Source organism: Palaemon carinicauda, chromosome 14 (assembly GCF_036898095.1).
Source record: "Palaemon carinicauda isolate YSFRI2023 chromosome 14, ASM3689809v2, whole genome shotgun sequence".
NCBI lineage: Eukaryota > Metazoa > Arthropoda > Malacostraca > Decapoda > Palaemonidae > Palaemon > Palaemon carinicauda.
In genome coordinates this window covers 119,205,090-119,220,089 of record NC_090738.1, presented here as the reverse complement: position 1 = coordinate 119,220,089, position 15,000 = coordinate 119,205,090, and the positions used below count along the sequence as shown (strand labels likewise).

The following is a 15,000-nucleotide window of genomic DNA, read 5'->3' as shown; positions in this document are numbered from 1 at the left end:
ACAATTACTTAATTAAAGGAAACAAATAATTCTTTAATTCTCATAAATGAAATAAATTGCTAAATACTTAAGCATTTATTTACTAACAATGGATGAGTTTAAACGATTTGGGCATTCTGCTGTATTCTGCGGATATTTCTCAAATAGATTGCACAATTTATTGCAAAATAATAGCTCAATAAAAAAGAAGGCATGTTGATGAAAGTCTTATTAATTGTTTATGAAAATCTACCAATAGTTTGTTAACAAATAAACGCAATTAAAGATATATTTCACTCTTCACGATAAAAGAAAAAAAAAATTTTAACCTAAAATTTCGTTAACCTATTGCAATTCAGAATAAACGAACTTATTTATAAATACAATTTTCGGAAAACAATAGATTCATCGGTGACAAATAAGCTAAATAAATTTATTCCAAGGGCATACCAGCGAGCATGCTTTTATACATTACTTCTTTCTTAATTTTCTGCATGGTTTTCCAATGAATAAACCACGTGTTAAACCACTTATGATTAATACTAAAAATTCAAGGTTATACCCAACATCGAATTCAGTTCTAACTAGAGGGGCACTTAGTAGATGGCAAACCTCCACCACGCAGCCTATTTTTCGACATTTTAATCGACCTTAACCTAGACCTTTGACCTTAACATGTATTAGTTGGCGTGGATTTTCATACACTCAGATATGAACCAAGTTTGAAATTTCTGTGACAACGATGTCCAAGCGTATGGCTGATTACGTGAATTAGACATTTTGCTTGACCGTGACCTTGACCTTGACCTTCAAAAATTTAATAATTTCCAGATTTTTACATAACAGTTCATCCCGGTAAGTTTCATTACTCTACGATTAAAATTGTGGCCAGGAAGCTGTTCACAAACAAACAAACACACACATAAACAAACACACAAAAGGGGATAAAACAAAACCTTCTTCCAACTTCGTTAGCGAAGGTATTAAGTTCTTTACCATAAGTTGTTTTCTACTTAAAGTATGATTCCAGGTGTTATCCTTCCCAGTTCTGACGAGACAAAGGAAATGAGGATACTTGGGATACTATAAAAAGGAGATAAAGACAAAAATTGATTATTTTAAGTTTTCGAGGAAGTAATGAAAACTACAAGGTACAACATGCTAAGTATTTTCAGTATTGACAGCGAGGTCGAAAGAAAAGCCAGGAATGACTGGAAAGAATATTTAGACAGTAAAGCAGATGAGGCTGACAAAGCTATGAATTCAGGAAGTGGCTATGGTGTAAGAATCGCTCATAGAATCATTAATGAAATCTCGGCTGGGGCAAAGAAGAAGAAGAAGAAGAGAGATGACGGTAGTAGGTTGGCCAGGGCACCAGCCACCCGTTGAGATACTACCGCTAGAGAATTATGGGTCCTTTGACTGGCCAGACAGTACTACATTGGATCCTTCTCTCTGGTTACGGTTCACTTTCCCTTTGCCTACACATACACCGAATAGTCTGGCATATTCTTTACAGACTCTTTGTCCTCATACACCTGACAACACTGAGATTACCAAACAATTCTTCTTTACCAAAGGGGTTAACTACTGCACTGTAATTGTTCAGTGGCTACTTTCCTCTTGGTAAGGGTAGAAGAGACTCTTTAGGTATGGTAAGCAGCTCTTCTAGGAAAAGGACACTCCAAAATCATATCATTGTTCTCTAGTCTTGGGTAGTGCCATAGCCTCTGTACCATGGTCTTCCACTATCTTGGGTTAGAGTTCTCTTGCTTTAGGGTACACTCGGGCACACTATTCTATCTAATTTCTCTTCCTCATGTTTTGTTAAAGTTTTTATAGTTTATATAGGAGATATTTATTTTAATATTATTCTTAAAATATTAATTTTTAACTTGTTTCCTTTCCTCACTGGGCTATTTTCCCTGTTGGAGCCCCTGGGCTTATAGCATTCTGCTTTTCCAACTAGAGGTTGTAGCTTAGCGATTAATAATAATAATAATATAGCAACAGAAGATGAAGAAAGACAACGTCGGATTTAAAGGTTTAAAGGTCGCTCATGAATGGCAGAGGCCAGGGACGGTGACATTGCCCTAGCAAGCAGGACAATGCCCTAGAGACTGATCCTATATCATATGGTCAGCGCCCAAGCCTCCTCTCCACCCAAGCTAGGACCAGGGAGGGCCAGGTAAGTGGCTGGTGATGACTCAGCAGATAGACCTATAGGCTCCCCCAAACCCCCCAACCTTAGCTCACAAGGATGGTAAGGTTGCAGACACTAATGGCACTAACGAGTCTGAGCGGGACTCGAACCCCAGACTGGCAAACACCAGGCAGAGACGTTACCAATCAGGCCACAGCAACCTCTAAGTGAGGTTATGAATAGGAGATATGAAGGGAATAATTTGATTGATATACCAGAAGCTGATGAAGACCTTGATGTGCCCATGAATGAATTCAGTGTATTTGAAGTCGAAGCAATCCTAAAAAATATAAAGAGATGGAAAGCCTTGGGATACGATGGAATAATAACTGCCGAGATGATGCTGGCCGAAAATGAAGGGTAAAATGTGGCATGAAGAGGCAAAACCTGATGAATGGGAGTTAGGAGTGTTGGTAAAAATAGCAAAAAAAGGAGACCTGACTGATTGCAATAATTACAGAAACATAACACTTACGTCACTTGTTATGGAAAATATACAGGTATAGTATGCTTATTATAAAGAGACTGGAGAGAAAGATTGATGAAAAGCTGAGAGATGAAATTGCAGGATTTTTAAAGGTAGAAGTTGCATTGACCAAATTTTCCTTTTGAGACATGTTGTACAGTAATGCATAAATATAGAAATCCCATTTTGATGCCATTTGTGGACTATGAAAAAGCCTTTGATAGTGTGCACCGGCCAATTTTGTGGAGAGTCCTGTATTATTACGGAATTCCTCTCAAATATGTAAATTTGATTGTGTTCATGAGGATAGCAAGTGTAAAGTTAATGTTAACGGAGTCTTATCAAATGAATTTCCAGTGAACAGCAGAGTACTCCAAGGGAATGTGTTATCACCTATGTTGTTTATCCTCCTCATGGATTTTGTAATGCGTAGAACAGTCAGAGATGGTGGAGTAGGATTGGACTGAATTGCTGATAGGACCTAGAGTATGCTGATGATGCTGTCCTTGTTAGCCCAACACCACAGGATTTGCAATGCTTGCTTACCAGAATGCATGAAATATCACATGAGGTTGGGCTGAAGATGAATATTAAAAAGACAGAGATGATCAGAACGGAGTATGTAATGGAAGATGAAATATCATTAGGAGGAAGGATTAATGAGGTAGAATCATTCAAGTATTTAGGAACTATGATCTCCAATACAGGGTCTTTAGTAGTAGAGTTTAGTGAAAGATTGAAAAAAGCAAATCAGATAATGGCTAGGTTAAGTAAAATTTGGAAATCAAATCGCCTGAAATTACATATAAAAATCAGCCTATATATTAGTGTTGTAAGATCGGTGTTACTCTATGAACATGAGTCATGGTATGACAATGAAACAATCTCCAATAGATTTAGTAGATTTGACAACAAAGCTGTCCAAATGATATTGGGAGTTAAATGGTAGGACAGGATTAGAAATGAAACTATAGGAGAGATTACTCGAGTGCCATATGTTGACGAGATCATGATGAGGGGTAGATGGAGATGGTTTGGGCATGCTCTTCGCACTCCCCAAGAGAAATTAGTTCACCAAACGTTCAGCTGCATTCCACAAGGCACTAGAAGAGTTGGAAGACCCAGGCCTACATGGCTGAGGACTATGAAGCACGAAGTAGGAGATGATGAATGGAGAAGTATTGAATTAAAAGCTCAAGATAGATATGACTGGCGATATCTAACCGAGGCCCTTTGCGTCAATAATCATAGGAGGAGATGATGATGATGATGAACCTTACCTATGAGCTTCTCCAAAATAATTGCAACCTAGCACAATTGGCTTGGTAACAAGCATGGTCCACCAATAGAATTTAATGCACTACTTTAAAAGCGCTCTCCGTTAACACAAACAAACAATACTGTGCCTCACTTGATAGCAAGCAGGATATGGGGAATATATTTGCTTCATTATATTTCAAAAGTACTAAGTGAAAACAGAAAAATAGGGAAAACAGAAAAACAGAACAAACAAAATTTTTACGACAACTTTAAAATTAATATCCCGATTTGCAAAGAACCTATTAAAACTTACTGAAATTAAAGTACGGGAGAGCCAGAAAGAAAATCTATTGCAACTTCAAAAGTATGCAAGTATACATTTGAAGATGGCACTTATTGTGAAATGCATAATGTTGTTCGTCATAAATTATAAAATTAAAGCTAAAAGGTGCATGAAGATGTATCTTCGAGAAATAATAGGAATATATTTAAATATTATTTATTAAGTTATCACACGTTAAGAACAGATTTTGCATAGGGACATAGAGATGATATACAATTTGATCTAGAAGCACTTGCGGTGGACAATGCCAGGGCCAGATTCGTCGTATTCCTCCTTGGTGATCCACAAGGCCTGGAAGGTGGACAGAGATCCAAGGATGGAACCACCGATCCAGACGGAGTACTTTCTCTCAGGGGGAGCGATGATCTTGATCTTGATGGTGGATGGAGAAAGAGCAGTGACTTCCTTCTGCATCCTGTCAGCAATACCAGCATACATGGTGGTACCACCAGACATGACAATGTTGGCCAAAAGGTCCTTCCTGATGTCAATGTCGCACCTCATGATGGAGTTGTGGACGACCTCATGAACACCAGCAGATTCCATACCAAGGAAGGAAGGCTGGAAGAGAGACTCGGGAGCACGGAAACGCTCGTTACCAATGGTGATGACCTGACCGTCAGGAAGTTCATAGGACTTGTCAATAGAGGAGGAAGCAGCAGCAGTGTTCATCTCGTTCTCAAAGTCCAAGGCAATGTAGCAAAGTTTTTCCTTGATGTCACGGACGATTTCACGTTCAGCGGTGGTGGTGAAGGAGTAGCCACGCTCAGTCATGATCTTCATCAAGTAGTTGGTGATGTCACGACCAGCCAAGTCCAGACGGAGGATGGCATGGGGAAGAGCGAAACCTTCATAGACGGGCACCATGTGGGAGACACCATCACCAGAGTCGCACACCTGACCAGTGGTACGACCAGAAGCATAGAGTGAGAGCACAGCCTGAATGCAAATGTAAGTGGCAGGCATGTTGAAGGACTCGAACATGATCTGAGTCATCTTCTCACGGTTGGCCTTTGGGTTGAGAGGAGCTTCAGTGAGCATGGTGGGGCACTCCTCAGGGGCAACACGGAGCTCATTGTAAAAGGTGTGGTACCAGACCTTCTCCATGTCGTCCCAGTTGGTGATGATACCATGTTCGATAGGGTACTTGAGGGTGAGGATACCTCTCTTGCTCTGGGCCTCATCGCCGACGTAGGCGTCCTTTTGACCCATACCGACCATCACACCCTGGTGACGGGCACGACCAACGATAGAGGGAAAGACAGCTCGGGGAGCGTCATCACCGGCAAAGCCAGCCTTGACAAGGCCGGAACCATTGTCGCAAACGAGTACTGAAGCTTCTTCTTCGTCACACATGGTGGTGGTTGGCTATTGGGTCAATTAATATTCTGAAACAAATAAGGAAGTTTTAAAGATAGGACAAATGAGAAGAAAGTAAATATGAAAACAGTATAGTGATGACTAATAACTACTATTACTTTTTATAGACGAACTGCGTTAGCACAGGGCGCACTTTAAAATATCGCTTTGTATCACTTCAAAAATAGATAATCGTCATTAAACACATCGAATCCCTGTGCTAAATAATAAAAACGTCATTGCTCACACTATTTTTAAAGGCTCGTCACTGAGTTTTTCGATTAACAAATATTAAATGGAAAAAACATTCAGCAATAAAAAAAAATATATTCTTTAGCGGCCAAAACTAATCTTTAACAAAAATATACGGCAATTATTAAATGTCAATGGATATGCAATTTGTACCTGGATATTTTCTGAGATGAGTATTTCTTCCAATATCTGCTTCAATAAGATTATAGATAGAGCTGTTTCGGCAGAAAAAAAAATAATAACAATAATAAAATGGATGTAATGATACGTGATAGCTAGAAAAAACTAATATGACCAGTCTTTCATAGAACAGTTACCTATTGAAATATGCTGCTATGAAAGTTTGTTCAAACTAAAATCCTAAAGTACTGTGTTTGTTAATAATAATAATAATAATAATAATAATAATAATATTAATAATAATAATAATATTAATAATAATAATAATAATAATAATAATAATAATAACAATAGCCGTATTATTATTATCACTAAATTCAATTATACTTATTATTAGTAGTAGTAGTATTGATAGTAACAGTAGTAGCTTTTTTGTTTGTTACAGCAATGCGGATAATGGTGTTAACACTCTTCCCCTAAGAATGACTATTGAATTAACAACGCCTACGGCCATAGAAATTTTATTCGATAGCCCTCTTTTAGAACAATACCACTCGCAAGCAAAACGACGCAAAGAAAAAGATAACTGATGTGAGTGATGATAAATCCACTTCTGTAACTGGTAATGGCCAATTTTAAGATGTTTGATATCTACAAAAACCTTTATAACGAATGAAAAATCATTTATCAATTGTATGAAGTGTCCTGATTATTAATAGTAAAAGCAAGCTCTCGAGTAAGATAAATTGGATATGAGAATCTATTACCAATTGACATGAAACCTGTATTATATTTGATTACAGAGCTTCATCAAATTTCCAATATTATTATAAACACATGAATTAACTAAGACGATAAAGAGAAAATGTTGTCGATAAGGTATATTTCATCGTCACCAAACTGGAAAAAAAATATTTGGGTGATGTTTGAAGTATGCTAAAAAAATCTCATAATTTACACATATTTTTTTTTCTAAATCATAATGGCATACAAACACTTATCCTCAATGAAAATCGACCACATCAAATTTCCCATTGTATGAGTTGTATAGACGATTTAAAAATGAAATAGCGGTAAGACAGAAAAGACGACTTGCCACAATCAAAAGCATCACTGTCATCAGGGATTTTGGTCTTGTCAAAATAATTTAAGGCGGGTGAGGCGTATCAAAACAAGTCACTATAACCGTCCAACACACTGAAGCCTAGATGGCCATTCTCAAAAATATAACTGCGCGGTGGACACTTCAAGGAAACCCGATTAATGACAAACAGATTACAACGCGTGCCTCTCACAATATTATTTTATCACGAAAACTATAAAAGAATTCCTCCACGAACTCTCAACCTACCAGGCTTGAGTCCTGCAAAGACTAAGCTTGCAAGGGGCGTTCCTTCCCTTTTATACAGACAGGAGTAAATCCCTCCCACCCCCTTTTTAACTTTCTTATTTTTTTCTTCTTTACACCACATGTCCGCGCCAAGGCATTATACACCAGACTTGACCGTGAATGTATTTTAATCTCAAAGTTTTGTTTGGTTGCAGTATTTAGAGAACTCATGCACCTGTCGATCGTAATAAAAATAACAAGCAGTTGCGTGGTTAAGTGTTGCCTGGGCTAAGTGCTTGCTTAGTAATTTGCAATGTGCTACGATGAAGACAGCTTTATTTCTGTAAATGTAAAATAAGATGTTCAAAATACGTATTCTCTAAAAATTAGGAGGTATATATTGTTGAACATTTCCATTGGAAGATACTTTATTTAGGTTCACAGAGTTTAGTTGATCTATTTCATTTACCTATTTTATATTTTAAATCGATCACAGATGCAATAATCTTTGTTTAATTGGCGGCACTTACATAATCAAAAATCCATATAATTTTTCTGCAAGGAAAATAAGGAAAATAGGAGAGAGGCAATCCAAACATTAGTTTTGCTATTTCAGTGTTTTTTTTTTTTTTTTTTTTTTTTTTGCACCATAAGAACCAAAAGGACATATTACTAATGTAGTGATGGACGAAGACATGCTGAGTCACATGACAAAATATGTGATGAACACATTGAACCCATTACCAAAATATATAACTAATAAGAAAATAAGGGGAAAGTAAAAATTGTTTCTTAAATGAATTGCTTACATACGTATGCACTAAATATATACAATTTCATAAGGCATATTTATGCATACATAAACGCATATATATATATATATATATATATATATATATATATGTATATATATATATATGTTTTATGTGTATATACAGTATATATATATAAATATATATATATATATATATATATATATATATATATACTGTATATATATAGATATATATATATATATATATATATATATATACATATATATATATATATTTACATATATATATATTTATATATATGTATAATATATATATATAAATATATATATATATATATATATATATACATATATATATATATATATATATATATATATATATATAACATTTACATGGCCTTCCACGAGTACGTTTTCATATTTATGACTTTACACCCATGCAGCTAAATAACATGATCAGCCTCCTGATGAAAGTGAGCTTTTGTCTCTTATCTACATAATTAATTTCTGGATATCTGAAGACCGACAACAAGGAAGAACAGGTTACAAACCTGTGACGATTACAACCAAGTATTTCAGTTTGGACGATAAAAAAAGGTATAACTGCATCAAAAGAAATTATGGTTTTGAGAGAGAGAGAGAGAGAGAGAGAGAGAGAGAGAGAGAGAGAGAGAGAGAGAGAGAGAGAGAGAGAGAGAGAGACTAGACACATGGTATATTAATAGGTATTTTATATAAAATGGGATTTATTCATAATCATGCGTCGATCACTCATGTTTTGGGTCCATATTTTATCAAGAGTTATGTTTGTTTCATATACATAAACGCAAACTATGATTTCTATACTACTTTCAGAATCACAATGTCTCCTCAGTTAATATGTTCTTTTGAAGAATTGTTATGTTTCGAAGTTTTATCAGGGACTTCCTAGACCATTTGTGCTTCGTAATAATTCATAGCATTTTCAATATTAGTACGGTTTAACAAAGCGAATCAGAAAGCAAGACAGAAATCTTTACTTTTCCTTCAGAGAGAGAGAGAGAGAGAGAGAGAGAGAGAGAGAGAGAGAGAGAGAGAGAGAGAGAGAGAGAGAAAGATTATACCAACTACTTCGGCTTATTTTATTGTAACTTTCCTGCATAATGAAAATGCGGTGAATAAAAAACTAGGGCAACAAAAAGTACGATTTTCACAGCTATAAGGAAATCATGAGTGGGTGTTTTTAAAATTAAAAACTTTCAACGAAAAGCCGCTGAGTAGAGTTGAAAATTATAATAGCCACGAGTTCAAATAACAGAACACTGAATTAAACAAGTGGGATGAAAGAGAAATTATTTTAATATTGCTATTATTTTCCGTCTAGTCTACACGAAACTGATGCCAGCACAGTGATAGAGATATATAGAGAACAGATGGCGAAAGAGTCTGGTTAAATTAATGGCTACTCCACGGTAAAGAAGCCAAGGAATTAACAGAAACATTTTTCAAAAGGTGATTCCGATTTCATTAGCTCTTTAAGAAACTATAAAAGAAACAGTCTGTCCACCGGGTTAATAGGATATCCATGTTGGTCAATGCTTTCTGACTGATTGGGTTCATTTCACAACACCTACATTCATTTTAATTTTCATTAGCAAGAACGAATTATGCATCTTTCTCAATGCTCTTAGCATGTCTATCTACATGTTGAACTCCTCAAAAGACTAAAAAAAAAAAAAACAGGAAAAAAAAATCCTTATCTTCTCCCACATTTTCACGGTATGAAACTTTTTTTCTGAAAGGTGTCATCAGTGAGAATTTAATGGACATCTAATAAGTAGGTTATTAATTCTATTACTCTTACGAAATTAAAAGTTTATCCAACTGCCGCCAAATGTGTATCTAATGTGCTCTTGTGCATTGTTTTATCGCTCCTCGTTTTACCAAAGCTGGTTTTTTCAACCTTGTGAATGGATTATCTCTTTATCAAATATAATCTGCACTGAGATTAAATTAACCCGTCATTTAGTCATTGTTTTTTATCAGACTAATCCGTGATATCCAACAATAGCAATTAGGCTATTAATGACAACATTCAATATTTCATGTCGTCACTGATAATGTAACTCGCTCATCATCTATTGAATGCTCTTACAAACAAGAGCAATTCAAGATTTCTTATTGCAAAAGGATTTCCCAACACTTGTTCAAACGAGGCAGCCTTCAAGGGGATGATCGGTGACAATGACTTTAGATGTCAGGATGCCCGAAAACTTTAAATCAATCAATCAATCAATGGGGACGCCTTTATATCCCATTATCAGTATTGTCAGATATATCCATCCTCAGCTCAAATTTTGATTTAATTTTTTCCATTTGCAAAATAAAAGTTATTGAGATCTATAGTGGGAAAACAGACGTAAAAGCAGACACACTAAGAAAATAAGCCAAAAACGGGCGATTCTACCTCAATCAAAACTAGTTAATCAAAGTATATGAAATGCAATTTCGCTCAGGTCGTTGAGTGAAGTCTAAGGCTGTCTAGCATTTCTTTTCGCGTGTACGAGATTTTAAGAACATGAAAAGACTACAGTGTATCCCTGCTAAAAACGACAAGGTGTTCTTTATCATTAAACATATAACCTTCGTTGTTATTAAATAATGCCCGACTCTCTCCTTTCATTAAACATTTGTCTGATTTGAGCACAATTAGCCAATGTGTCATCACAAAAAGCATATCTTGATGAAAATCCTTCCTTTTTATATGCTTCATTTTATTCGAATGGATCACTTAGCATTAGTGGGTAATAATGCTGATATTGCAAACACATTGCATATTTGTCAATATGTTTAGCTCATAGTAAAATTTGGAATTTACTTTAAGAAAAGAAATATTTTTACAAAAGATAGACATGACTGATGCCATGGTATCTTGCCTGATTTACAATCTTTACCTTTCCCATTGACCAATTATGTCTTGGAACATATTTAAAATGTACATTATTGATTCAAAATAAACGACTAAATACACTTATAGATAACTTTTAATTTCAAACACTACGATAAACTTTACAGAATAATAAATTCCCCATGAAGATCGCCAACAAAAATCACTTAGCATCCCTTTTAAACTACCATACTCACATAACGTTCCGACAGAAGAAAAGCTTGTCTTTCTGCAGATATTTTCCGTGATGGTCTAGTCAACACCTCTCATCAAAGTAATTTAGAGGGATATTTAGAAGGAATTTTTGGGAGAAGTTAAATAAATGAGAACCAAGAATAATGGCACTCATGGGGTAAGGGGGGAGGGGTTGCCTTAATTAGAAGGAGGGGGGACGGGGCAATTATAGATAGTGAGAAGGAATGTTTACTTGGCTCAAAAGATTAGTTCACGCTTACTGAAGTCATCATTGCTTAGAATTGCAAAGGAAACAAGGGAAAATTCAACCCTACAGCTGCGGCTCACAATATCAAACTCAAGAGTACGAGTTGGGTAACATCGTAATTTAATGGTACAAGCGAGCTGTTCTCCAAGTTAAAAAAATCTTTCCATTAAGATTTACTTACTTTTGTGAGGGTGGAGATTTAAATTTTTTTGTGTGTGAAATTAGTATCAGTTGCTGATTTAATTATAAGGTAAATTAACACGAGTAACTATCGTAATTTCTACTCATACCAACTGATCTTTCTAAATAGTTACCATGTGCAAGATGAATGCACATCGTCATTATGAATATGGAAAATTTGGTAGAAACAAAGCGATGTATCCATCAAAACTCCTATTTCAGTCTAATATTATCATTTTCCATAGCTTAGCTTTGTTATTCTATCACTGTTATATCAATAAAGTAAAAGATGAAAAACATATTTATGATCAGGTGATTAATCTCTGGCACCGTTATTCGATTAGTTCTTTCTGCATGTTGCATAATATTTTTTATAAGTCTGACCGTCTGTGCCAACCTGTGCGTTATACTAGGTATGCAGTTGATTCTAATATTTTTGCTTCTCCATCATAAGGCTTAATATTACACAGTATGCTAGGTGTTTTGTTCCAGTAATTACCAAATAGTGGAATAAACTTACTATATCGATTTCCTCCCAGTTTTTAATTATTTGTGATTTTCGTATTTCCTTTCTTCACTGGGCTCTTTTTCCTGTTGGTGCCCTTAGGCTTACAGCATTCTTCTTTTCTAAATAGAGTTGTAGCTTGGCTAGTAATAATAATCATAATCTGATGATATTCGCATTATACGCCGACCATGATTTTTACTGTTGGCGTAATTCATTTTTCTACACCTAAAAGATGATCGCTAAGCTTCAACTCCTTTTTTAAAGTTAAAAACGGTGTGAAGTAAATGAAGGATTAAATTCTCGCGACTCATATACAACTGCCAAACAATAACTTTCATACCATTTGGAACTGGTTTCATAAAAAAAATGGATATAATTAAAGATTTCGTTTTGTACTGGTTCGTAAAGACATTGACTGGACAAAATAAAAATCTGCTATCACTTATAAAACACTTGTGGATATCAGAGTACCTATAATTTTCATATTAAGGTTTCAAAACTTGTTATTAATAGCTATTTTGATCTCTCTTGTGCATATACATATATATATATATATATATATATATATATATATATATATATACACACATACATATATATATATATATATATATATATATATATATATATAGAGAGAGAGAGAGAGAGAGAGAGAGAGAGAGAGAGAGAGAGAGAGAGAGAGAGAGAGAGAGAGAGAGAGAGATGGGAGGGGGGACAAAAAACGTAATGACTGGTTCCGACAAGATCATGAAACTATTATAAGAAACTTTATTGTGCTCACATTTCAGTACTATATGTCTTTAAATGATCTGCTCGTTAGTCTGTCTCTTTAGGTTTTCCAATATATGCTAACTTCAAGGTCGTTGATCACTTTACATACAAGTAACGGCAATTATCGCCGACTGCCAAATGGGATCTAGATTGATCATCTCATTAGCTTTTAGTCCTTTCCAAAGAACGAGACATTTCTTCACTAGAACATATTTAAATAAGACTTCTGTTTGATTTAAGTTGATTTAAGCCAATGATAAAACGTTCTCAAATGCTTACACAACTAATTAAGCGAATGGAAAAACGAACTCAAATGATTACACGACTAATTAAGCCTATGAAAAAACGAACTCAAACGTTTACACGACTAATTAAGCCAATGAAAAAACGTTTTCTAATGTTTACATGGCTAATTAAGCTAATGAAAAAAAGTTCTCAAATATTTGTAAGGCAAATTAAGGTGATGAAAAAACGTTCTCAAATATTTACACGGATAATCATGAAAAAACGAACTCAAATGTCACACGACTAACAAAGGCAATAAAAAAACGTTCTTAAATGTTACACGACTAATAAAGCCAATGAAAAAAAATGTCAAATGTTACACGATTAATAAAGCCAATGAAAATTTTTTTACATGGCTAATCAAGCTAATGAAAAAAAACGTTCTCAGATATCTACAAGGCTAATAAAGCAAATGAAAAAAAATTTTCAAATATTTATACGGCTAATTAAGCCAATGAAAAAAACGTTCTTGAACGTTACACGACTAATAAACCTAATAAAAAAGGGCCTCAAATGTTACATGATTAATAAAGCCAATGAAAAAATGTCAAATGTTACACGACTAATAGAGCCAATGAAAAAAACGTTCTCAAATGTTACACGACTAATAAAGCCAATGAAAAACGTTCGCAAATGTTAACACAAGTTGCCAATATCATAATTAGTTTCAGAAATAGAAAGTCACATCTCAAGAACAATTTTTCCAAATTTGACATGTAAGCAAACACCCAAAAACTTGTAGTCGTGACGATTTGATTCTTTTCTGTTCTCCTTATTCCGAGTTTATAAAATAATGATATAAAATACAAAATCCATTATATTCACCTTAAGACGAAAGTTTCTTCTTAACTTAAAAGTTTACAATACAATATACAACTAATTCGTGCTAAGAGAAGCAAGAAGACTGACTATGCGCATGCCGGGAGTGCTGACAGCGAGACTTAAGTGCATGCGTTTGTAACATACGAAGCTTATAAAACGTAAAGGGTGCATATATGTAAGACAATATAAACAATAATCTGCAAGTAGCTTGAAAAAAAAAATATACATTCTGAACTCTTATCTTTGTATATGTGCTTGAAATCTCTTGTAACAAAAAAAAAAAATATATGGTTCATGACCCTCTTTCGTTAAAGGAGAATGTCATATCAAAGTTATCAAAACAGCATTTTATCAACATTCTACGTGTAAGCTCGTAACCAAAATGATCGACAGAAGGCCTTTCCCGCCCTCTGGGAAAAATAAACCTTTGTCTTTCAGTGGTGGACTTTTAGATGTTTGCGTAGCTTCAGGTTTTGTTCTTAGTTATTCACAAAAGTTTGTTATTAAGTTACCTGCCATAATAGTGCAAGTGAAAGATGGGAAGTACCCATGTCGTGACCTTTCATATTGACATTAAATTGAAGTTACACAAAGTTGTTATCTTAAAACATTACATATTCCGTTTGGATATTCAGAAGACATTGGTGAAAAAACAGCTGCGAGAATAGATAGCGGAACATAGCGAGACAAACGATGTTTAATAGAAAAGGAAACGCACGAAGGTACGAGCATGTAAGAAAAAAAAATTGGTAAAAGACTTCAAGAGTCTGGGAAAACTAAACTGGGAATATAGTATAATAGGGTCCAAACTAATAGGCAAGGATTTACAGGCTTATATAATTGAAATAACCATTTTTAATGGTCTATTTGCGGATATTTCTCTATATCAAAGAATTCCACTTATTCTGACTGACGTCCCCTTTTTTATCAAGTGACTGAAATTTACTGTAAGACTTAATTTGCAATATAATCAATAAAA

The 15,000-nt window shown here is 34.8% G+C and overlaps 1 protein-coding gene across 1 annotated transcript; it reads right to left on the bottom strand.

The window, feature by feature from the left end:
• Positions 1–4,391: 4,391 nt before the first annotated feature.
• LOC137653674 (actin, alpha skeletal muscle-like) lies at positions 4,392–7,439 on the bottom strand. The gene is made up of 2 exons (XM_068387252.1): positions 7,334–7,439; positions 4,392–5,639 (listed from the first exon to the last, which is right to left on the bottom strand). Exon 2 carries the CDS (start codon positions 5,605–5,607, stop codon positions 4,474–4,476), a length of 1,134 nt encoding a protein of 377 aa, XP_068243353.1. The 5' UTR covers positions 5,608–5,639; positions 7,334–7,439; the 3' UTR covers positions 4,392–4,473.
• Between the last annotated feature and the right edge of the window lie 7,561 nt (positions 7,440–15,000).

Excerpts from the sequence above, each read along its gene's own strand:
- LOC137653674 (XM_068387252.1), bottom strand. The coding sequence starts at position 5,607 with ATGTGTGACGAAGAAGAAGCTTCAGTACTCGTTTGCGACAATGGTTCC.